General features: G+C 42.4%; 1 protein-coding gene across 2 annotated transcripts in view; it reads right to left on the bottom strand.

Moving 5' to 3' along the window:
- Positions 1-27,260, bottom strand: part of rims2a (regulating synaptic membrane exocytosis 2a) — a 146,160-nt gene that overhangs the window by 86,432 nt on the left and 32,468 nt on the right. For both annotated transcript variants that reach the window (XM_053327475.1, XM_053327476.1), the window contains exon 6: positions 16,470-16,762. In XM_053327475.1, coding sequence (XP_053183450.1) covers positions 16,470-16,762 — 293 coding nt within the window. The remainder of the gene's footprint in view (positions 1-16,469; positions 16,763-27,260) is intronic.

The raw sequence follows: 27,260 nt of genomic DNA, 5'->3' as shown, positions 1-27,260 counted from the left end.
GTCTTCTTGGTTCTGCTAAGTATGCATTTTTCATTCTAGTGAGCAAGCTGCATTTGAAATCAAAGGCGGTGACGATGCGCGGCTGTCTGGCTACACGGAAAGTGAGGAGGTAATGAAAAAAGCTGAGGGGTGAGTCAGAGGATGCTTTAATAATCCTTGCTGCCCAAAATAACATCTCCAGGGCTAGATAGACCAACGACCCTCTTGGGAAACTAACAGTGGTCCTGGCTGGGCCGGACTCCACACGTCAATTCACTCCACATACACTTTCCCCCCTCGCTCCTTCTCCTTTTCTCCTAACTCCTCTGAGTCTATTATTGTCAACAGATAAGACTGCAGCAGCACGGCACGACGCGGCAGACAGCCAAGCCCTCCCTGTACCAAATATACGACAAGACTGAGCGGAGTGGAGGGGTATGTGCACAGGGGGGGACAGACGAGCTGCAGGAAGTGCGATCCAGTCAGTGGGAAGAAGGAGCATAATGTCTGTTCACAGGTGAGCAATGTGTCTTTGGTTATTGTCCAATCACTGGTGACAAATGGTGATGGGGTCCAGGCTAACTAGATCGTCATGTTGGGTTCAAGGTTGGGCCCCCATTGTCTCATACAACACCTTGCCCTCTCTCTCCACAGTGTTCTGCCCCATGCTAACAAATGGAGGGAGAAAATCAACCCGTCATCTTGTATTACTAATGCCAGTCTAATATTTCTGCACAAAACGTGCCGACTCACTTGACATTCTTATTTTCCATCTAATCCTGTTCATGGTCACATAAATCTTTTAGTGCAAAGACGTGATTTAAAATGGATCTACTGCCATGTAAAAAGGAAAAAAATAATGTTTTACTTTAGTAAAATGGGGTTTTCCTCTGCACAGTGGCCTCAAATAAGATTCAGTATGTTAGGTCTATACTGCCTGACTTAGCTCAACTTTCATAATTAAAGTATGCTAGCATTTAGCATAAGTGTTGGATGCCTGTGTGTAATGACTAGCTGTGGCACTGACAGAAAAGTCTTTATGTTGCATCTTCTGGTTCATCTTTAACTTATTTAATTTTAATCTCACTGTTAACTAAAGTTTTGAACCAATAGATCAGCTAACACTGAAATCTCTCTAAAGTCTATAAAAAATACAGAAGAAGCAGTTTTACCCTTATGTCAACTTCATACACATGCATGTGATAACCCTGCTATAGACCATACGCTCTACTTAGTAACACATACTGATGTATTACTTACTCCAAAAAGTGCATTCTGAAAAAATAGTTGAGTATGAAAAGCGTTATCAGTGGTTAATTCTGTTGCTAGAGTCAGGAAGTCAAATCATCCAGTTACTGAAGGGACCGGGCCTGATTGTGAACCCAAATGAGAGATAGCCCACAGCAACTAGTGCTGGTGAGTCAGAGAAAAAAGTACTGTGTAACTCTTCTACACTGCAAGATCATGGCTGGATTAAAAGTGTTAATTCCTGAAGGCAGAGGTGGCAGTAAGAGAGGTGTTTCCTAGAAAGGTGACAGAAGAGTGTATATATCAGAGCCCATTCATGCTCAAATGGTGTCTGGATTTGGCCAAACGTATCATACCCACAGCAGGCTGGAGAGTTGAAAGCTGGACAATATTAAAATTTCATCAGGTTGTGCTAAATCTGTATGTCTGTATGTGCTGGAAATCTAGTAGAAGTGGGGAAGACTGTGTACAAACACTTAAACATAATGCTGATAAAATAGTTTATGTGTTTAACTCTATGGTGGAGAAAACACTGAATTTTAACTACTGCAATTACACAATGAATAAAAAACACAAGAACATACATAACGTACATAAGGGAGCCCACTTGACTGCAGCATTTCCATTTAAATGTGCCTTTGTTCCACAGCAGTACACACATTGCATATCGCCTCTGGCAATCCAGCTCAGGTCACGTTTACCACCACAGCGGCTATTTTTAACACATCATTTATAAATTAATAATAATAATAATACATCAGATTGTTATAGTAGAAGTGCTGTGTATTGTGGGGAGTGGGGGTCATATCTTTGGAAACCTGTTTCACTACTCGGAAGTCAACCTTCTGGAAAAAAAAAATGATGATGAAGATGATTAAATATAGAAATGTGAGTATTTTGGGATCAACTGTGCCATACATTTCCCTGCTATTGTTTTTTATCCCATCATGGTTGTGTGTTTTAATGTTGCTGGTCACAAACAGAGGCGTAAATAAGAAGCACAGAGATTGCCAGAGAAAGAGGAATAAGCACTCTCCAATTACATCCATAGGGAAGGGAAGCCACTGCAGCCAACTTGCCCTAGTGCATCTCTGTGGCTGTGCCCTGGCATAATCACATCAAGATGTACAAGATGTACAGTATCGCTCACTGATTGCTCAGCTTTACAAACTCTGATGTGCACTGACTGCAGGGTAACTGACAGCAACACACAGCAGACTTCACATAACATAAGAGTATGAAAATATCTTTCAGGCTTTATCTTTATCAAGCATGCAAACTGAACCACTGTTGAAGACCCGTGATGGTCTCATTTGGAAAAAAATGAATTTTGTTCTTTCCTTCATTCAGTGGCACAAGCCAAAATTAAAAGACCGTACTAAATTTTTTTTTAAAGTTTGTTTTAAACAGTAAGTGCCACACAGGTTTTGTCCTATAATTTGCCAAATTAGGCGTAAAGCGTTTGAGAAAGTGCAGAAAAGCAGAATAATGGGCCACGTCGTGTACAAAGGGTTCCACTGGAGCAACTGCACTAGATGAGCTCATTTTCTCCATGCTGTTCTGGGACTAGTTAGTAAAGCATGTTGAAATATTTCCTTGTCGTTTACTTCGTGAAAGTGATATTCATTTCTATGCATTTTTCAAATTAATAAACTGCACCCCCGCCTCCTCCATCCTATCCAGTTTTGCCCCCCCTCACCCACACAAGTCTCTCTGAAGTTGAACTCAAACAGATCAGCTACTAAAAGGCTTGCCTGGAGGCAGACAGGAAGCTGTACATAATGGGAAGATGCTGCCTCCCGAGCTCTTTTCTGAAACACTTTCCTTGTCTGAGGGATGTCACTATACACACACATACACACACAAACACGCACAGAGATCAAGATCAAAGAAACATCGTGCAGCTCTGCTAAGTACAAGGGTTGAAGGGTTTGAGAAAGCCAACAAGGAAATAGATACTTGTCTGAAAATTGAAGAAAAAAAAACTTCAATTACTTTATACAAGTTTGAAGGAAATGTCACAACAGATATCTTTCTATTTATAATGACTATTTGAATGCTTACTTCATATTACACTGCTGCTTTACCCCCAAAATTACTAATTAGGAAAATCCAATCATACTAATAATGCAGGACAGACACACATGGTAGGAATTCAGCACCTGCTAGGTAGAGAAAAAATGCCTTAAGAACTGACGCAGTACTGACAAAATTGCAGAACTCCTTAAAAGGCAGACTCAGATACAAATAGACTGATAAAAGCTCAATTTTTTCACCATCGAACCCAACTGCGGTACTACATGATGGAGTTTTACCACAATGTAAAAATGTGGGAACTGTGACAAACTTTCTCCTCCCCTCTTCTCTTTGTCTGATGAAAAAAAGCCACTCGCTGTGTCCCTGTGTGCTCAGCAGTAAGACCTTTTCTCCTGCGCTCGATGGCATTGACAAGCCAACGTCTCAATCGATGAACCCGCGGTCAGACCTTTGCAGAGCAAGCCCCAGACCAAAGGGCTGTGTGGGTTAATTGTAATTGCATAGGACAGCGTCTGTAACACATGCCCTGAGCCAAGGAGCTGAACTGGCCAGAGGGGGTGATGGTCTGAGACAACCATTAATCTACAACAGCAGTTAACTTCCACAAGGGATGGAAGTAGATGGTGAGCCTAAACATATTTCTCCTCTTTTTTTGTTATTAGCTGAATCATGTCCACTCAGATGTTGGCACTTAGACTTTATTGTAATGAGCATCTGACCGATCTGTAATATGTGATAATCTGGTGTCTAAATGATGTTACAGGTGATGGCAGTGACTGTGTCCATGTACTTGTACTTGTACAAATGATAGCACAAGTGTTGTGGAGAAGATGAGGGAGGAGGAACACAATACAATTCAGTAAGCAAGGAGAGGAGTGTGAATGGTCCTCTAACAGGATCAAGAGAGACATATGAATAAATGGAAGGAAGCCCGGCTGGTGAAAAGAGAAAAAAAATCTTCAAAGTCAGCTTCTTTCCTCTTCCTAGCCACCCCAGGAGATCAGATCAACTACTATCCTAAAACCTAATGAACTAGTAAACACTGGGAATTAAATGAATATTACATGGGGGTTTTCATTAATGCCAGCCAGCAGACTCCAAAAATAATGAAGGCGAGAAGCGGAAGCAGGAGGAGACAGTTACTGGAGCTTCGTCTTCTCTGTGTTTACTCAGCATCTGCCTGCCAGAGAAGGAGGCTTTTGATCACTCCTCGGCTGGGTTCTCCTCTCTCGCTGCGTGGCAGGAGAAGCCCAGGGAGGCCGTCGAGCACCGCCAGGGCCGGCTCATTTGCAACACAAATGAACTCAGCTAATTGTACACGTGCGGGGTGCCGTGCACGGTGCGATGTTTGCAAAATATGGAAATAATTAATCTCATTGAGCTTCTGAAATACCATCAGTGTTGCAAAAGAGGATTTGAGCGCAGGCTAGGGATGAGACGGATGATGATAGCAATGGGCTGGATAGACGCAGATGTTTAGATTAAGCTTTTTCATTATTGCTTTATCACACTGCTTCTTCAAGTGTATTTTTGGTAATTGAATAAATTGGAGCATGAAATAGATTTGGATTTGGGGCACAGCAACAGGATTACGTGGAGAGCGGTCTCTTACCCATTCATGAAACAATACATGCAGATATTATGCTATCAGGTCAATTGTGCATTGAGTATGTGGAGTGGAAAGAGGAGTGAATTACTAAAATGGTTACCTAGAGCGTACAGTTTATAACCTCAAATAGACAAGTAGAAGATGTAAAATGTATTGGGAATACAGCACAGTCATTGCTTAATGTTAGTGACAGTGTAGTTTGAAATGTTTGTTAAATGTGTCATGAAGGCTTCACTGCACTGAATAATAAGGATTTAGCTTAGAAATCCTACCTCCTCACCTTCCCAAAGGTCCGACCTTATGAGCCTCTTCAATCAATAAATCAAATGTAAAACAAGAGTGATGATCCTGTGAAGTACCTTTAGGAGGTGAGAGCCTTAGCTTTCAATTAGCAACTCCACTGACCATCAAGGCCAAAGGAGGATTTGTGGAATAATGCACGTACATACTCTCCCCACAAGGATCCTACACTTACGGTAAGCTGTGGCAGCAAAGGCAGTCAAATTTAACCCCGCTACAAACTGTTAAATGGTTTCTGACATTGACAAATAGCATCACACATCAAGGCATATGGTTGAAAGCAAAGCACTATCCATGCGGCATATGCAGTTTCTCTTCCCTCTCTTGGCTATTTAAAAACAAGATGACATCAGACATCTGTTTGGGAGCAGAAAAAAGAAGCTTTTTAAGAGGAAAAAAAAGACCTCCTAGGGACTGGGCTTCACACACATGGACATACAGTACAAATACACACACGCTCTCACAAAAATAAAAATAAAACACACAAGGACACACATACACACACACACACACAGAGGGATGAGTCTCACATTTACGCCACTCAGCAGCCTTCTCTTTAGTCCATCAGTGAGTGGAGAGAGATGAAGAAGTTGAAGACCTGGGGCAGAGTTGAAAGTGGCCTCTAACAGCCCAACTGAAATGTGGTTTCACTGGGAGGGCTACTGTAACTCAACCATTAATGACATATCAAGGTTGAGGGTCCCGCGCACACACACAAATGTGGCGCGTGCACGTGCCTATTCAGCCTTTGAGGGAATCAGTCTCGCTCCGTGAGCATGAAAGGAGCCCAGATGTCAGCGCTCTGCACGGGCCGGCGTTTCTGTTGAAAAAGTACTCCCATCTATTCTTTTGTTTCTTTAGTGACCCTATCCATAACTTCCTTGTCCTGTTTCACTGACTAGGACAGCCTGGCCGCTTGAACCTATACATAACTTGCATCCCACTGAGTGACATCACGTGTACCTCCAGCTGTGGGACTGTGCCGTGGCAACCCGTAACCAAACTCGGCAAAGGCAATTTCACCTCCCTCTCTGGGCAGCGGCATTAGCAGCCATGGCAGCAGGCCTAGGGCTGGGGACATTAGCCTGATGCTTATCTAGGTACACAGCCCACCGCTAGCTACCAGTTCTCTCTCTCTCTCTTTCTCACCCTGTTTCTTTCTGCCTCTCTTGCTCTCTGTCTGATGCTGAGATATGATTTGGTGAGAGCAGAGAGGAGCGGAGAGGAGTCGAGCATATCGATTCAGCCTCTCCCGCTGTCTCTCTTGCACTATTCATCCCCTTTTTCCTCTGTGCTGCTATCATTCCAACTCCCTCCACTTTATCTTTCTCTCTCTTTCTCTCTCCATCCACTTCTTTTCTCTCTCTCTCTCTCTCTCTTTCTCTCCAGCATGCAATCATAATAACCCCTCTCTTAGACGCCCAGGCAATAAACCAGGGCCTCCCTTCTTCCTGCGCACATCTCCCTTGGCGAGGACAAAACCAATAAAAGGCCGGCTTAATTACAGATGCTGAGTGCCGCCAACACCCGGGTACAACACAATGGGGCTGAGGGTGGGCTGAGCGTGGGTGAGGTGTGACGGGATGTTTAGGGAGTGGTGGCAAAGGAACTACAGAGGCTACAGTGGAGACTGGGTCTGACTCCTGACACCTACAACCCTCATATGTCCAGAAAAAATGAGGTGCTGTAACCCAGAGGCTAGAGGAGAAGTCTGGCTAGGGAAAATGTGGGTAGGGACAAAGATTAAGTAATGTCTTCAACTGTTGAAAGCCCTTCAGAAAGGCATTTAACTTCCAGTTAGTGCCTGTGGAGGAGTTCAGTCAGCTTGATTTTTGTATCTGCAAGATATTAAAGTGTGACTTTGGGAATGCAGAGAAAAAAATATACATATACTCAGTCAACTCACACTGGATAAAGATGGGTAAAAACAGAGCATAGGTAAATGTTATATACACTACAGTGCAGCCAATGATATATGAAGGTGGATGTGCCCCCAAATCAACTCAAGTGTCCAGGACTGAAGAGCCCAGAGAGGTGAATCCATGTCCTTGTCTCTGGTTTGTTTCTAGGTCTGCAATCTGTCTCCTCCTCCACGCCCTCCCTTCTTCCTTTATATCCTTTCCCTCTATTTTCCTCCTCTCCTTCCCCCAGTTCTGTCACATCAACATGAATCTGGGGCTCCAGGGGTTCAGAGTCCCACAAGCTGCAGCCTGCTATGTCTGCCTCGTCTTCAGCTCTGTCACCATGGTGACTGATGCCTGGGTGTTCCTGCCTCCTCCTGGTACTTTCTGTCTTCCTCTCTGTTCTCTCTCCTTGTTTTGTCTCTTCGCTGAGCTCCTCTCACCTCAATGCGTGTTATCAATACATGCTGAAAAAAAGCTGTGTCTTTTAAGATGAATGCATGAAAAGGAGTGAAGAGGAGTTACTTGATGGTGTACAGTCATGACACACACAAAACAGCTGAGATTAAATCTAGTTAATTCCATGCCCTTCTCTGTAACTTAAAAAAAACATGTTCCAAAGAAGGATTCAGTGGAAAATGAGCAAAACTGATTCACATCAGTTTGTCCTAAAGCAAAACAGAAGTGGCCTCACTTTCAATAGCTGCACTTCTTCATATGAAAATAAATGAACAGAAGTCCAGATGCTGTTGAGTCCTAATATATCTACTCATAAGTGCACCATCAGCTGTAGCTGTAGGTGAAGTTATTGCATTTCTTATATAATAATCCGGATCCACTTAAATCACTGATGTATAGCCATGAAGAAGCTGTATAGCTATTCCAGCTACCTTTCTGTATCACAGCAGACTCCAACTGAAAAAGTTATATGTCTCTTATGTAAACTGGCTCTGCTAGCAAGCAATGTAAATATAACCAGCGTACTTGCTACATACATTGTATAACTATCTCACTCTGGTGTTGAGGGAGATAGATTGCCTTGAAAATCATTCATTGCACTCGTCCTAACTCAACAAGACTAGGAGCCTAGTATATGACTAGACCATGTATGAAACACTAGAGGGCTTCTAATTTGAAACCTATACAGGAAATTGTGGCATTCAGCCAATCAATGCATCATTCAGTCACATGGCATTCAACTGACCAATGGTGTAACTTTACTCAACCAGTGACTCATACGATCAGGGACAGACATTCATGTTTATGGGGCTGGACTTGCAGTCCAGCCAAATATGTATTCTTCTTATTTTAGCTTCTGCTGGATGTTTGAGCGGTGCAGAATGATGCATGTGCAGAATCTGTTTTCACATTCATCTGCTGAAGGTGGAAGGTTTTCCTGTGCTCACCTTAAATCTGATTTAAATTTAGTGCAGCTCTTTAAAAATCACTAATGTATTGTTGTACACATACACACAAGAGTTTGTGACATTACAGACAGTTTCCTTTCATGGTGCAGTATGCAGTGGATCCTTCTGTCAAATAGGAAACATCTCATGTCTAGTAGTAACTTTTGCAATGAAAAGTATTTTGCATATATCTATACATTCTGGATTTTTCAGTGAGGGAAAAGGCAACTGAACATTTTTGAATTAAAGCCATATCAGACCTACCAGAGTATTTTCATGTGTATTCAAACATGTCTGGATGGGATCTTAAAGGTGGTGTGCAATAACTGAGTCACTTTTTCTGTGATGATCAAATGTTCTAAAATGTAAGTTGGAAATTTGACAGTATGCAGTCAAATCTTTTTATAAATTTGTGTGAGATAATGCTGACTTTTTAGTAAAATATATACAGTAACTGTATACATTTGTGCTGTCATGATGAAAAACTTCCATTTAGTAGTCTTGGAATTTGCTAACATGTCAAGGCTGATGAGAATTGCATGGAGAGAGAAGATTGGAACAAAACTATGTCTGTAGTCAGACATACTTGCAGAGAAGGATTTGAGATGAAAATGTACAATATAGCAGATTTAAAGTACTTTGCTCCACCTTACTGTCTTCTCCTCAGCCCTTATGTCATTTTGTTAGAAGGATCATCCCTTGTTCCATCCCTACCTCCTTCTTTTTAATCAGGCACAGCTAAAGTCAGGATTAACAGACAGGGAGGATACATCATCATTTCTATTGATCAAATATTACACCTTATCGCCATGGCAACCCCAATCGTTGGAGGGGACAAGTGAAGAGATGGAGATGGGTGTGGGAGGGGGAGTAAGCCAGGGGGGTTCCACTTCAGAGGAACATTCAGTTTAGAACTGACAAAGGTAGAAACAAGTTGCTTTTCCTCTTGTCTTTGACTGTATGCGCTGTGCCGCACATATAAGCTATAAAATGCAGAAGTGCACAGCTGCAGATATGCTGTCACTGCAGGAGAACAATATATGAGACTGTAGGCTCAAGTAAACAGCTGTGAGTTTTACTCACTAAAATCACACCCAAGATTGTGCAGCACCATTTGGAGTCATTAAACAGCAGCAATATAGGTTTTATTTAATAAACTGGAATTGAAACACAGTACTGCTTTCAGTACATTGCATCTATGCAGGAAATCAAATGCATCTATTCACATCCCACTCATCAGAGGAAACACTATAAGATACCACAAACTCAATAACATCCCTTCTATGGTTTCATACACCAGGCTGACAATAGACATACTTTGGTCTCAGGCATTTCAGGGAAGCCAGCACGAAGAGCTGCTGCAGCGAGGGGCTGATAGACATACAATGTTTGTATGTGTATTGGAGGAGGGGGACGGGTATGGTTGCAGTTTAAATGTAGTGACCACTCAATTCAAAACCATTCAGGTCTTCTAAGAACAGATCCCTACACCCCATTAGGACCTCTGCTGACGCACACATGCATAATACATGGAAGCTGGATCTAAAAGCATACAGCCCATTAGCAGGCCTGGGCAAGAAAGAACCGGGGAGAGAGAGAAACAGACTCACACACAAACAGCCAAGATCGAACGGATGGACAAGCTGGCTAGCCACTGATAACAGCACACACTGCTGGTGTGCAGCAAGTTGTGTTGTGTTGTGTTGTGTACCAGGGAGCTGCGTGGTTTACTTACAATCCCAGAAATGAGTAGATATAGGCACACACTGGCCTTGAGGTGCTGCAATACTATTTAAAATGGATACACACTCCTACTGGTTAGTTGTACCAGTTAGCTAAGTGCAAATATGATATTTTAACATTAAAATGACAGATATAGTCCTGTCTACAACTACCATTCAGAGACTCTGTCTACTTGAGGAATTTGCTGAGAAGGAAAAAAAGGGTAGTGAGGGAAAATAAGTTCAATTTAATCAGTCAGATGTGATGATTGCTGGATCACAGTTTCCAGGCACTGAGCCCCCTGTTCAGTCCTTCCAGTGGCTGAGTGTTCTGGCCATGTAATGTGAGGTGGCAGAGAGCCCAGCAATGCTGTAAATTATTTCTGACGGTAGGGTGGGGGACAAGAGGGAAAGACTTGCAGTCCCCGGAGACAGACAGTGCATGGTGTGGAGATACGGGCCTGCGTCTATGGCGAGAAAGGAAAGAGGAGGAACAAATGTGGTCTGTTTGTGAGTTTGAACCCCTTTCTTCAGTCTGCATAATGTGTCTAACAGCCATGCCCGGCCAGATGACCAGGGGCCTCTTCCTAGGGGAACGGAGCATTTAGCAGGCTAATCATAATATGCCTCAATGCATCTAAGTGAGATCCAACTTCTCCCTCTTGACACATGCCACAAAAGCACATCGAGCAAATGCAAGAACATAGTAAGCCTGTGATGTTGCAGTAAAACTGTACCTAAAAGGGTAGTGACATTTTGTATGACTTTTATTTCCCTATAAGTCCTGGTATAAAGATGTATTAATTGTAGTAGTATGTACATGACATGCATGTATGCTTTTGTAAAGAGCTGTCTCCAGTTTAGTCACTCTGTTATCAAATAACTCAAACCTGTTCTTACATACCTGTACTAGGTCCAAACACATAATGGCTGTCTGAGTGTGTGGGTGGGTGTGGGTGTTTTCACTTACTTCAAGCTCTGGACTCTTTTTAAAAAAAAATGTAAATCTGCCCTCCTCACCCCTTCATGTTCTCCTCTCAGGCCCAGCAGCAGCAGCAGTGGTGGCGGCAGCGGCAGAACAGCTCACATGCTGCAGCAGCGGTGCGCTGGGGCGTACGCACACGCGCACACATAGGCTACATACACAGGCACGAGCACAGAACAGTCACACCTCTGCATGGTCACAGTCTACCTAAAGGGCTCATTTTAACTGCCCCCTCCACACACACGCGCACACACACACACACACACCTACTCCCCACCTTACACTCCAACACGGCACATGCGCGCGCACTTCACGTGCACCAAGCAAACCGCGGCAGCATAGTGATCGGCCCCATCATCTAGTCAGGAAATATCTGCAGCAGCAACACTACTATACTGTAGCTTGTTATTACGCAGGCTGGCTGGCGATCGATAAACGCAACAACCCCCACCCCCCACCCCCTAATACTCGTTTGACATACCAACGGGGAAGCCCTTCCTCATAAATCAGGGCATTTCTTTACAAAGGAATCACTCACCCGATGTTGCTCAACGCCTGCTCGAAAAGCTCCGTCTGCAAGATGTTCTGAGGCGCAGAGAAAGCCCCGTTGAAATGTGATAAAACCGAGCTACAGAACTGACGCAATGTCTCAAACTGCATTTTCCCCCTCCGTTTTCTTTTATCCTCAGTAAATGATCACCCTTTTCCCTTTCACCAACAATACATCCCAAAGCCTGCGCTCTCTCAGGACGCCCCCCTTCACACATATACCTCCTCAGTATTCTGGTATTATGATCTCCCGGGGCGCATTAAAAGCGAAAAAGACGCCGATCAAGTTCCATATTTCTCCTGCTGCTCCTGGTAAAAAGTGTCCTTAAATGAGACGCATTCCGGGCGGCATCCTTCGGTCATTATGCTTCAGACTTGAAGCGAGAGAAAAAAGAAACGTATAGCCGGTGCCGGTAACGAGCCTTTTCTTCTTCTCGTTGTAGCAAAAATGTGTTGTCGGTGTGCAGGAAAAGGCGAAGGATCGCCCGGAGGAGAGATGAAGCAGAGAGGCATCCTACACGGCAGCCAGCAGCAGCAGCAGCAGCATCCCTTACCGGCGCATCAGCTGCTGCCTCACATTCAACTCATATTTCCCGTCGCCTATGAAGAGCACACACTCGCGCTAACACACGCACAAACGCACGCACGCACGCACGCGTAGGCTACACACCACACACACACACTACGGGGATGTAATCGTGCGCACTCTTTGCCATATCTTGGCCATCAACTCATGCACTGTTTTGGACGCGAACAGCAGCACATAGAACACAAAACAATACAGAGGCGATGTTGTCGTCAGGGTTATTTTTTCTTATATCTCATATCTGGCTTCAGACCATCAGCTCCTCATCAGCAATAAGAGGAGCCAGCTCCACGGTAATACCTCTGAAAGGGAGAGTGTCCATGTGAGGAAGGGGCACACATAAAAAGGGGGGTTTCCCAAGGGGTTATTTATTTATTTTATGCATATAACTGTTATGGCCAATTAAAAACAATCCAGTGAGGCTCAATAAGTTCCTTCCATCTGATATGGTTAAATGTATTTTTATTTACAGGACAATCACAGGTCTGTCTGTATGTATATAAGATGATGAGAGACAGCTAGGACCAAAGAGGTATATTCAATTCAACTGATGCAATAAAGTTTTCTATGTCTGTATACCTTAAAATATAAAATGTGTGTATTAAATCAACATGACCTGCAATTGAATATCATATATAAGACTTACTTTCAATTTGTCCCTCTTAGGTTAACTGCATCCCCACCAAATACCCAAATGAGACCCTTGGTATAAAATGTTGAAACCTGTGTTAAGATACTGAAAGCTTTATATGACACTTAACATCTATTTGAGAGTCCTGAATAGGTTACTGGAAAACTCTACAACTCATGAGAAATGTCTGAAAATATTAAAATATGACCCAGAATTTTTACCGCAAGGGTCTTATTTTAGTTTTTCACGTCAGTTTTAATATTGCACATGGCCACTAGACTAGCAATCATATACACTTTAAAAGCCCACATATTAACCATATAAACAACTTATCTTTAGTGAAAAAAGTTGTTGAAAAATGTTATTACAAACTGCTGATAATTGATTTTGTTCATAGCTCAACGGTAAGTAAGCTATTGCTATTTGTTTAAAATTGTTCTCAATGTCAGAGTGCTTGATTTGGGTTTGCGCCATCTTCAAATCAACATTCAACAATTTGTCAATAAAATGTGATCTTAAATGACAGGAATGATCACTCAAAACTAAACTATCACTGTCAAACTGAACTATAAGGTCAAATTACCACTTCAAGACTTTATTCAGTGTTGTATCTGATGAACCGTATGCACAAAATAGGGCCTGTTCGGGCATGCAGGGCTACGCTCATGCTGGACTAGACTGAGCGTTGATGAATTGAATTGTGCAAAACTACTTTATATTGGATTGGGTTGGGCAGGATGTTTAAGAGCCAGGCCAAGCTGAGTGTGTTCTTCCTCCTCTAACATTTTTGGCAGGCTGATTGTTTTTATTGCCTGGATGAATGTGTTAAAAAAAATGCAGAATCTGAAGAAATTCCACCAGTGAGTATGTTCCGCTCCCAATGTAATCATTGTTGTTTCATCAGCCTCACCCGACACTGCAGCTGTCCCGGCGTATCTGTGTGTTCATTCAAATGACACCTCAGAGACCAAGATAAATTAGAAGCCTTCCCAAGTTATTTTTCCTTATAAATAGACTGTCAGCTTTTTCTCCTTCTTTCTTCAGCAGAACAGATCCAGGAGTTAATTTAAACATTCTTTAAGATTAATGAAAGTGGGTTTTGGTGCTTATGCAGTGGGAGTTCTATTTATGGACTCTCTGCTATCCATCATCAGCGTTATCCCGTCGATTTTCAGACAGCATGGTTTCCTGTTGTGTCAAAGCAAATGTAGGCAATGCCAAAACCAGAATGCTCGCCGGTACCATCCCCACCTCTCAAGCCACGCAATCAATTAATATACAGTGTGAAGGGCTCAGACTGGAACAGAGAGTGATGGAATGCTTGGAGCGGACTGATCTATAGTCTGATCTATAGTCAGTCTGATCATCCATTAAAACCCCCTTAAAGCAGCAAGTCATTTGAGGAGAATACAGATAATGTACTCCACTTGTACTAAGACACAAAATACCATTATCCTGAATCACAGGTACTGTGGCAGTGATTACAATTGGAAGTTAGATATTATGTTCTGCCTTTTACTGTCTACTTATGTTGCATATTCACATGTAGGTAGAAACAGAATGGATGGAGGATTTAACAAAGATACCACAGGGACAATTTTCCCAATAAAGAGAAGAAATATGGTATATGTTTATTTTGGAACTTTAACAATGCTTCTGAGTATATAGAGGTGTCACTGTTGCTTCATTACACTGTGAAAGCACAGAGAGTATCCACCACACTTATCACCTAGGCAAAGTGCCAGTTAATGGGCAGGTACTGGGGCATGTTTGTTATATCCTTGAAAACATCCATTTGGAGCACAATAGCAGGTAATTAAACAAAAGTTAAAAATAATAATAATCCCTAACCTCTCTGTTGGTTCTCAGTGTATTATGGAGTAAATACAAAAGGCTGCAGTGGCAGAGAGGACACAGGACTAATGAGTTGTGTCTCCAAACATAGTGTGGGCACAGACTTGTGCATGCTAGTTTGTCCCTGCACTAGACAAGGGGCAGATGTGGCCCGCCAAGTATACCTGTCCAAGGTCAGCAGAGAGGAGTAACAGGGACATTGGTTGGAATGAGTCAAATTCAGCTCCGTCCCTGCTGTGCCTCTCCGTTAAATGTGTATCTGCATGTATAGAATGACTCAGGGCTAACTCCGTACCGCCCTCCCTGTGGACTCAGGCTGGCTTTTGCTCTGCACCGTATGGCACAACACGTATCCCACATTTACCATCCTCCCATCAGGAAGTCTGAGCTCACGGGCAGGGAGGACCATCGGAGAGCTAAGGACATCTGTTAATCTGTGGAATATGCTTGCTGCGACTGACCGAGGGCTACGCTGAACAAAATATGATATCACAGCCTTACTGTAACACAAGAGAGAAGCAGGGTGTGGATTCCCTTCCAGGGTTTTTACCGCTGCCCAGATGACCTTAGTCATTTCACAACACTGAAGACAACTGTCAACATTCTAGAGAAAGTCAAAAATCCCAATTCACCCTTATATTTTCATACAGTAGAAGTACAGTATAGTATAAGTATAGCGTACGGTTGAACTGAAAAAATGTCAAGTTACCAGTCAAGTTATCTAAGAGGGAGCAAACAAGGACATGAGAGAAACCTTTTGTGAAATGGCTCTCTGCCTAGATTTCTGCTGTGGAGGTAGATTCTAGAGAGTGTGTAGATACTGACTGTAAGCTTTTCTCTCTCCCTTTAAGAGAAGAAAGAGGAAGGAGCCACCATGTGGACATCAAAGTAACTGCCTTTCTTGACACCAGTATCAAGAAATGGGCAAATGGATATTCTCAAGCACAGCGTGTCGATGTTGTCAGTATCTGAGAGTGTTCTACTCAGAGGGGACATTTAGTGCATAAGACAAATGGAACACAATGTTCTGCATTGTAATAAGGCTTTTTTTTGCTTTCCTACCCCAAAAACATCTTAATAATGCTTAATTTTAAAGCCTTGTGGAGCTTAAACTGGCCAACAAACATTCCTGACGCAGAAACAAAAAAGTTAAAAAAAAAATTGTGGTTTCTCTCAAAGGTAGAGACAGTGTGAATTCCAGCACACACCCTTCACCTGCCAGCGCCCCATCCTAGCTGAGCCTGGCTTGCATCCATCTGTGTTCATACGTGCTGGTGTGCTGCATGTGTGTTAAGAAGAGAGATTGAGTGGGTGGATGACTGTTGTAGAATTGCTGAGTTAGTGCCAGGTACAGTATCTGTGTCTCTGTCTCCTTTATAGGCCTCATGGGCTCCATGTACAAGCCGTTTTTATGTGGAGCGTTGCCTGGCCTGCTAGGAGACACTGCTTTTATGCTAGGCTGCAATCACTAGTCTGTACTACCTACACAACACTCATATAGATTAGGCTTTTATGCAGTAAGGGCAAGACACCTTCATGAAGCAGCATCAAATGTGAGTGCTTATGTAATCTATTTGAATGTACACAATAACAGAAAAAAACAGTATTTCCGTTTTTCCCTTCCACACACACACGTCCTCAATAGTTCACACATAGAACTGACCTGTCTATGGGTGCGTCGTTGGGTCCCGAGTACCTCAGCCCCGAACCGTTGTCAAGGGACGCCTGTCTGGGCAGGAGCCCGCCGTGAGGTCTGCTTCTGTCTGACGCTGGTGTCAAGTCCCCTGAGGCTCCCTGGTAGGGGTACAAGGACGGGTCCTGCAGTTTGGCCTTCTTCCCCTGCGGCCCGCCCTCAAACACGCCCCGCACCTGACCGGGCCCCGAGCCGTAGAACCACGCCCCCGATTTGGTGAGGATTTCTTGTTGTTTTCGGCACAAGTTGCATACCCACATAACCTGCCAGGAAGAGAAGGGGGGGGGTTAGCGGTTTGTAGTGGCAGCGGGCAGTCAGATGATGTCTTATATTTCCTATGATGAGCTGTAATGGAGTGATTTGGAATGTAACTGTGAGGCATATCGCTGCTGATGGGTGAAAATCGTTTTATATCCAAAATGTTGACTTTTCAGCAAGGAGATATAACTGATTAGTTTTGAACAGGCTTTTAAACTGGAGTTTGGTGTTTTCACCCCACAGCGACAATATTCATAAACAGTACTGACAATTCATGTTGATGAGGTGAATGATGAAATATTGTACACATGCAGCAGCCTTTGATACCATTGAAAGCTAAAGTGATGTGGGTTCATTTGATTATTAGAATTACACATTTTGAGTCTGTGAGTCCTCTGTAGATCCCTTGGTAAATATATAAGTTTCAATATTGCAAATAAGATCTTTTTCCCTTATTATTATGTTGTATTACATTGCTATTAAATTCCTGTGTCAGCAAACTCTACACCACAGAGCCTACATGACCACTGATTGCAGAGATTACACACATCGTAATGAAGGTACGGTAATGCAGAGGCTGTATATAATGCAGCTGTGGTTAATGCACTTTGCTAGGATAAATAGAAAAGAATAGCAACATTTCCCTTCTGTTGTGCTCTACAAGGACTGGAGAGATGGAGGTTTTTACTGCTCTGTGATGTCGTGCCTTTATCTGCTTCTATACTGCAGCCCCGGCAGCCAGCTCACCACATTAGCCTCATAAATCCAGGAACAGACAGCAGCCCTGATCACTACACACACACACACACACACACACACACACACACACACACACACACACACACACACACACACACACACACACGTACACACACCACAATAAATGGTAAAGCTAAGCCTTCTGACTCATGTTATCTTGTGGAGGAATCTGCATAGATTAATATCCGGTCCATTGTAACCTGAATTTCAGTCAACCCTGCTCCAGCTGACCACACCTGTCTCGTTAACAGCGAGTGACTTAAAAGTTATATCTAAGTGTGTCTGAGAAGACGAGGAGCTTGCCAAATGATTGACAGGCTAGACAGCCAGTAGGGCGGCCAACAGCTACTGCATCCCCCCCAACCCCACCCCACCCCCCCACCGCCGTTACAGTCCCAGTGCTGAGTCAGTGCATTACTGTTATTAGTGTGAGCCAGCCCTGAATGCTGCCTCACCCACTGGTCTATAGCTCGCTGTTTTTGTTTTTTGTTGTTGTTGTTGTTTGGGGTTTTTTCAGTTAGCTTTGAATCAAATCAAAATGTACTGATTTGTTATTTCTAGATTAATTGAACTCATTTAAAACTGTGGCAGTCTGTAGAGTTACTGGCTGCAGTGGTTCAAAGGCTGGATTTGTAGTCATAGACATAACCGCAACTGCTTATCTCACTGGCTGGCAAGACCTGAAGCATAGGGTGATACAGCATCGTACAAATGATCACAGGGGTTGGCAACACTGAGACATAGATATAAAAAAATAAGGCTTTTCAAAGGGCTGTCTGGGTGGAATAGAAGAAAAAGCAGTCAGCCAATTATACACCCTAGGATTCAGTCTCCAGCTTCTGGTGTGGCTGGCTGACTCATTAAACATATCAGTGTCCACATAGAGAAGTGGGAAGTCGGTGAGTGATAGTGTCCTTGTCATTGAAATTGTGACTTACTGGTCAGTCAGGGAAGATACTCTTACAGAGAAGAGGGTGGGATGAAACTCCAGGCTGGCATCCATTTACACTCTCCTCAAACCAACAGTGTGATAGAAGCAACAAGTACAGCATGTTTGGTGGTTAGTAGTTGTGATTTAGACACCAATCAAGTCAAGATCAGAGTCTCTCTCTCTCTCTCAATTCAGTTCAGTTCAATTCAATTGGCTTTATTTGGAATGAAAGTTATGAGAATAATGTTGCCAAAGCATTAAAATACATTTTGTCAAAATATTTGGACTGTACAAAATAACAATGATATGAACATTAACACAACATTAAGATTGATATGTATCAATTCTGTTATATATACACAATATATCCTATGTATGAATTTCTCTCTCTGTCTTACTGTTTTTCTTTGTTTGAACTTAAAAAGTGTACAAGATAAAATTGGTTAGAGGAATCAGCAGTAACTGTATTTGCAAACATTTTCAGGTCAGTGCTTTCAGCCATCATTGATTTTTAGAGGAAAAAACATGGGGGGGGGGTTGTTCTATTGAATCAATAAAGAAACACAACAAAGTAACTGAGCTTCTTACTGGTTGAAACTTTTACTTTATAAAAAAGGCAAACTGGTACTGGTCTATCTTCTGTGTTAGCATGGTTGGTGTCATGACAGCAGAATCAGAGCAGGTTAGTTCCTAAACATGTCAAAATTGGGGTGGCAGCAGGAGGCCCTTGTTGGCAGCTGAAGGTATCTAGCATATGTCGAACCTTGGTAATTGCTGGTACGGCCTTTGCGGAAATTAAATCTAGATCTAAAAAGTATACATTTTACCAAGAGTACCTTCGCTGTGACACTATGACTGTCATAAGAGCATGGAAACAACACAAATCATGTGCACACAGGCAGGAGATCCCTGCCTTACTTCAAACTGACACATCTGGGTGTGGCTACAATCTTATAGCAGCTATCTAGCAATGATGAATTACTTCAGTTACATTTCAAATGCAGCGCCAAAAAAAAGCTTAACACTCGCGCCATAAGCATCATGTATGGGTCTATGTGATATTGACACATGAAGCATTTATGACCAGCTATCAATGTTACAGATGGGCTATAACTGTGCTGACACACAATAGGAGCAGGGAGGCTACAAATTGTGCTTTATGTGTCCCAAAGGAGGGTAGCCGGTGTGGCCATGACTGCCTCTTTAACGGGGGTCATGGTGAGAGCTCTTCAGTGAACCGTGAGTCATCAGCTAAGAACAAAGAGCCACCAGGGCCAGTTTTCTTGCTAATCAAACGTGCATCGCTTCCTGCACCTGGAAGTTACACGCATGTGCATACTCACACATGTACAGCATGGGTGTGAACACAGACTCTGATGTCTTAAAATGAAAATAAGTCAAATCATACAGAGGACAGAATTAGGAACAGGCACAAACTTCCCTCTGTTGAATTTATGCTTTTAGGTGACGCCCTCTCTCGTTTAGAGAGACAGCATCCATATGGAACCCCACACAGTGCAGGTACCCCACCTCAGATATCCTATCAGCTGTATGAAACATGCATTTCAGAATTTGAGCTCTATTCATAAAAAAAGACTACATTGCACCTGTGTCTAATTACTAAAATCTGCTCATCTCTCTCATCCAGTTCCTTCAGAGAAAACTGCAGCCTGTGACCTACATATTTACCCCTTCAAAGTGCAATTAACATAGAGTCAGTTGCTGTGCACCTCTCCGGTCTGCCAATAATAATTAACTATGTTCCCAGCCCTTGGACTGAACATGTCGAGCTCTTATATCTCATCGTGAGTACCTAATAGCATATTAGTATTCCAAAAAAAAGAAAAGAAAAGAAAAGAAAAAAAGAACAGCCGAAAAAAATGTGCATGGGTCCGGTAAATATTGAGCACACTGGACCTCGGGCATCAATACTTGAATTTGATTTGCACTTTGGAACAGAGTCAGAATGAAAATGGATGTTTATATATATTACGCTGGGAAAACAGAAGTAAGGAAAATGTTGCTGAAGTCAGGCTGAATCCTCAAATGTCCAAAACATTACATGAACTGCATAATGATAACAGTGTTGCATTCATGAGACTATTCAAAGGGATTTGGAAGGGTTACACAGGCCTGAGAGGTTTATGAGTTTATCAGCTGATAGAAGGGAGTGTGAAAAATAAGCTAGGCCGTTTAAATAGAAGGAAAAAGTGAACCTGGACTAAGGATTGCTGTTCCTGGATGAAAACAGCAGATATGGTTAAAATTGGAATTAGCATTATGCTATTCTCAATTATGCCAGTATGATGTATTCTGTGCTCAGGGTTGGTCACACAATTGCCAAACAACCTTTTTGGCAATGTTTTTACATCACTGTCTTTGCATTATGAATGAATGAATCTGCAGTTATTAGTGTAAAAACCCAATTCAAGGAAAAATCTGATTATGCTTCATCCTCAAACAAGGTTAAGTGGCAGCATCAGCGGAATGCGGTTTCATCCATGATACTTTTTTTTGAGGGATTGTACACAGCATGACGCTGCTAGTAGTCCATAGGGATGCAGTGCAGGGACAGTGTGAGCTCAACCCACAGTGACAGGAAACTGCAATATCCCTCATTGACTAATAGACCACATAGACTCAGAGACTCCACAACAGATGCATGTATGCACGATGACACACACACACACACACGCACACACACACACACACACACACACACACACACACACACACACACACACACAGGTCAAGCAGCTGTAATGGCCAGAGGTGTGTTCACTTTCAGTGCAGCCATTCTGTCCAACACAAACCAGATACACACACACACATACACACTTCCCTTCAGCTTAACTCTTCACGGCTGAGTGCAGGCAGGGGGTTGGGGGCTTGCAGCCCTCGGGCAGGGCCATTTCTCCCTGTGTTTGCACATTTCATAGTCATTGAACCTGCAGCTAAAAATAGAAAGCTAAAAACCTCACACTACCACACGTTGCAAACACCAGGAAGATATATACTCTATTAAATGTGCTATAGGCTGTTTACTGAGGCGCTGAATTAAGGGGAACAAACACCCAGTGCCATGGGATCAATAAATAATTTCCTATCTAATACTTTCTCTTCAGACTGAGGGTGTTTTCAGTCATACTGGCAAACATAATCTTACCCCAAAATGTGCATGTGTGCTAGTGAAATAAATACACCAGCCAAAGGTGCAACTGAAGGACAGACTATCTTTGATAGAAAACCTGTCTGTATTCCAAAATGATTCATGCCATATGGCCTGTTTCATAACAATGGTGTGCTTTAAATTTTGAAAACAATGTAATCATTTTTATGGTGAATATTCCTGTTTTATACATATATACTCCACAGGGCTATACTGAAAATAATATGCACCCTTTAGCAATGTAATTTCCATGTTCCCTTTTAAACTACCCCATTCAAAATTTTCTCTGGAAGAGGCAAACGCATACACACGCCAGCTAGATATGCAGTAAGAGAGAGCACTGAGCTCTCTCTTGTGGCCATTAAACTGCACTACAACATTACTTAACAGAGGCTCCAGAGTGAATCAGCAGTATCCTTCAAGGCATATCACTGTGTGCACAAATAGAAAGCCGGCACCAATGTTAAATTAAATCAATGACATTCATTCATTCATTCATAACAGTAGATGTAAAATACTTGCCAAAATGATTCTCCTGATTCCACAGGAGGCTGTTTAAAATTTAGAGAGGGGCCTGTGTAGTGATTGTCATCGCTGCCGCAGTCATTTTATTTCAGAGTGAGAGTGAGTCAGTGTTCTACAATGCCATGTAACCATGACCTCCCTAGTTCGATTCCATCTGGGAACCGCGTTTCATCGCTTTTTCCAGCTCCCTGTTTTCTGCCAGCTATTTAAAAAAAGAAGAAGTCAAAAACAACAGAACAATGGGCTTTAAAAAGAACACATGCTGCAATATTGATGGGGCGGTACATGAACTGTCATAGGTATCATATTGCCTCAGTGAGGGGAACTGAACTACTCATTAAAGACTCATTGTTCGGGAAGTGGAGCGTTCCTCAGAACATCCCAGCCTGGACCGAGTCCAGATTAAGCACACAGTCATCAATAGGGATACTATCTAATACACTCCAAAGCAAGAGATTGCCACAGCTGGGGGCTACACCTGTGTGATGGGCTGCAGTGACCTTATACTGCATATGTAGAGCTATGCATATTATTATTATTGTTATTACGACAGCTGAACCTGATTCTAAAGGGAATTTGAATATTCAATTATCTCTTACTAGTACTTTAAGGAGCAAGATTTTGAATGAAGTGTGTCCTGCATATTTTTGTCCATAGCAGATTTCTCTCTACATGCATATTGCAATACACTCAAATCCTAAAAATAAAAGGGATGTGTTGATTTTTTCTTCTTCTCACTGCCCCATGGATATTGTTTAGGTAATCAGGCTTTTGAGGCAGTTCTCCTGAATAAAAAGTTTAGGCATTTTGGTGTGATTCATTAAGCGACCAATGAGAATGAAAAAAGGAGCGCCTACATTCACATGCTCCAACACTGGCTGCACGTGGTGAATTACATTTTAATGAGCTTCTAATTTTAGTGTGCGCGCCAGTAATAATAATAGACTTGATGAATATTTATGTTCCTTGTTTGAAGCTCAGAGACATGAGAGAGGACGCAGGGGAAACACAGTAGAAATCCAAAACATGGTTTTACATAGAAATGGCTGACATTCCCTTCCGTCTCTCTCAGACCTAAATAAACCTGGCAAGTCTTTTTTTTTGGGGGGGGGGGGGGACTGGCATGATTCGCGCTAACTGTCACAACATGTACAGTAGGTGTTTTTTTTTGGGGGGGGGGGGGGGGGGGGGTGTAAGCCGAATGAATTTTCTGTAAATGAAAACAATGCATTTGGTCTGTCTTCAAAAAAGATCGGGAGTGAAATCTGTCAATGGACGGGATTTCTGGTGAATTGAATGACAGTCACAGTTGTGACAAACATAATGACCGGTGAAAAACGCGCTGCAGTCTCAGTCTTATGCTCACTCAGCTTACCCATGGTTCCGCTGAGGGAAAGCGCTGTGCCTGTGCAGAAAGATCGCTGCGTTAAAGTCCTTCTAACGCGGTGACGGTTGTCTGCGGCTCTCGCTCCTGTAAATGAAGAAACTGCTCCGACCTTCAGCACCGCGGACAGCTCCAAGTCCAGACAACAGGCTGCCTGACGGGGACAGCAGCTGCTGAAAACACCGTGAAGGTTACACCGGGGACTCGACTCAACCTACCACATCCGATCCAATAAAACCAACGCAGTCTCCCTTCCTCTTTTTTTTCTCTCTCTCTCTCTCAACAAAGCATTGACACAATCCAAAGACGCCAATTCGTTGAAAATCAGTGACGCTTCCAATCTTGAATCGTTTCACTGGAGCCGTCACACCGTGCAAACCATCCCGCAGACTCAATGTCAGTAGGTCTACGGGGAGAAAACATGTGAGCCAAGCGTTAACGCGTCAAATCACGTTATGTTTCCCACCACCGCTGTAGGCCTATTAGTTCATCTGTAACAGAGAGTCAGAGCTCTGCCGGAGTTGATGAGAGCTCATTACATATGCGGCGCGTCCCAGCTCTGCTCCCACAGTCCAATAGACAGACAGGGAAACGCGGTTACGCGGAAAACAGGCTGGCACCGTTTTTTTTCCTGCGTTAGCGTCAAAGAGCACACTTTGTCATTTCCCGCTCAGTCTGCGCTGTGACCACATCTCCAAGCTTCAGTAAAACACAGAGTACCGCTGTTGTCATCATCATCATCATGCATTTCTGTTCATTCTGTGAGACATCTGCAGCGCGATGAAGTCATGGGTTCACACAAAACGTGAACATGTCTGGAACTGAGGTGCGTTCACTTGCTGTTAGAATTTTTTTTATACATGTTAAACATGAGTTTGAAGCAAATAAGACGCCGTGACGTCGGCTGCTTTTAGTTTTTAAATCCCAGTCACACATGCACTTAGCTATAGACCACGTTAAATTAGTGATTTAACATAATTCAGGGTGGTGATATTGTTTAAGTCCCAAGTAGGTTAATATTCAGATAGATATTTAGCAGTATATTGCAATATAAAGTCTGCTTTGAAAAGGTCACTTAAGTAAAAGTACCAGTATTTTTAGATGTACTTATTTACTTTATTTACCAAGTTTAAATATAAAAGTATTAATAATGCAGAAAATGTCTCCTGTGTTATACTATTAGCTCATTATTACTGATGCATTAACGTGTAAGTAAAGTTTACTGTTGTAGTTGGTTGAGGTAGATTTGATGTATTGTTAAGCAGTTTAATGTTTCAGTGCATCATATTTTAATCTCATTTCAATATCTTAATGTGAGCAGTAACTCTGGCTGTCAAGTAAATGTAATGTTGTAAAAAGCACAATAAATCCCTCTAAACTGTAGTGGACTATAAAGTAGCACAAAATGGAAATACACAAGTATAGTACAAATACTGTAAGACCCAAATTCACACTTAAGTACAGTATTTGAGTAACTGTATCGAGTTACATTCCACCACATCCTCTTATAGCTGGACAGCATTTTCCAAGTAAGCTGTTAAAGTCCTTGTACAGCCCATTTGTGAAAGGCAGACTTGTGCATCTTTACAAACATAAAAACCTCATATACAGCTGAGGAAACTGTAGGCTTAGTTGTATGTTCTAAAGCTCTGTAGCATGGATGCAAATGATGAGCCACACAACTTGCAACACTTCGAGGAGCTGAAAATGAATTAGCTCTGTGATTTTCCATCGCATGTCAACACATTACACATGGTATGATATTCTTGGGATTTCTAACCTGGTGTTAACACTTTACCTATGTCACTGATGAAGATACTGTCACTCTACATTCAGTTCACAGCTCTGCAGACACATTAAAACACACTGTAAGAAACATTTTTATTCTCAAAACCATTAATAACTGAAAATTTGGAATACACTGTATTGTACTGATGATGCTGGTGATTTCTGTGGTGCTGTTTGAAGATTCACAAATCTATTTAATTTACCACAGCAACAACAATGTACAAATTCATTGAAATGCTATTTCGAATTGAAATAAACCCTTGAAAATACTTCGCCTTTTTTATTTTGCAGCAGAAATGTTGAAGGGCCAAGAATCACATGTAACGTCTTCAAGAGTTGCTTTAATCACAAATGACTTCCTCCCCAGAGACTGTTGATTCCTCGGGCCCTTTTGAAGCCACATCAGAGGAAATGGTGGGGAGCTCCACCGCTACAAGCAGGGATTCTGAAGACTTCCCGACGCTGACACACAGGTTATCTATATCAAAGGCATTTTATATTTTTACCCCTGAAAAAGTCACTCACTGTGCTTTGTTCCTCAAGTATACTTTAGAGGTTAAGCTACCTAGAACAATCAATAAGCGGTGATTCTTATCAACACAGATGTTTTATCAGTGTTTTTATATCTAGTGTCAACTTGTTCTGATAAGGCAGAGTGAGTAATTGCGACTATATATGAAATGAGTCATTGATTCAACTAAACAAGGTTAATGATGGCAGCTTACATTCCTTTACCAGCTGTTTAACTCTCAGTCCCTCTATATCGTATTCCAGTGTACCATAGCTTCACTAGCTGCTGCTGCCCCAGACATAGAGCCTTGTAAATATTCAATAGCGTTTCACAGAACAAGATCTCTCTCGCCACTGCTGTCACCATCTGTGAGAGGGGGAAAGAGTAGACGGATGGAAAAAGGGCAGATTTCACCACCGCCACCTCTTTCACTGACACACAAGCTTTCAGACAAGCTGGTTGGGCGCACTAAAAATGTGGCCTGTTGTTCCTGGCAGAGTAATCAAACGCTTCTGTCTATCTGTACCTACAAGCATGATCACATAAACAATCAGGAATCAATATCACAACAGTCCTGGTGGGCTTACGAGTATATTGCATGAGGGTTTGAATAATGTCTGCAGCCTCCTGTATTGTTTAAACATGAGCATTTACCATAAAAATAATATTCATAGCACCAAATATCCTACTGGCTTCTGCAATTCTACTATCAATATTAGTTGTACTCAGATGAACTTCTCAATTATGCATTCATCAAGATTTCAATGAAATAATAATAATTAATTGCAAAATGGCTGATTTTAAATTAAATGAATCAAGCCAATAAAGTAGCCTCTGCTGCCATCAGGTCAACTGCATCCTACTAACAGCATATTTCACCTGGTTAACTTGCACTGCAGCCCGGTGACGTCTACCTCACACAACTGAAAGAGAATCTTTTCATTTGGTGTCAGCTTAAAACCTAACCCCTGCCATCACTGGCCCCTGCTGACCCTGTTGGCTCCTGACGGCCCCTATCAGCCCTGAGACACAGGAGTCTATTAGCGGATGAAGAGCTAACAGACTGTGTATGACAGGATGACTAGTGAACTAACCCACCACTTTTTACATCCTTCCTTATATACCCTTGTCACCTCTTTTGCTCATTTCCATGCCGGCTCTCTGTTCCTCTGCCTGACCCTGTCATCTGAACTTCTGTATCCTGCCATAAACGCTTACTCTGCTCCCCTGTTGACAAGACAAGTCTATGTATAAGCAATTTCTTGGATTTTCAACTCATTCCAAAGTTACATCTGCAAAAAATATTTTAAATGTGGCAGTAAACTCCCTCTAGACTAGGATCAAAGGTTTGATCCTGCGTCCTCCTGTAATATTTTCTGTTTTTTCTCAGTACACACAACTACTGATTTTATAGATTCATTTTGAGCAACATTAAC

The sequence above is a fragment of the Scomber japonicus genome, chromosome 10 (assembly GCF_027409825.1).
Source record: "Scomber japonicus isolate fScoJap1 chromosome 10, fScoJap1.pri, whole genome shotgun sequence".
Taxonomy (NCBI): Eukaryota; Metazoa; Chordata; class Actinopteri; order Scombriformes; family Scombridae; genus Scomber; species Scomber japonicus.
This window is presented reverse-complemented; position numbering and strand designations above follow the sequence as displayed.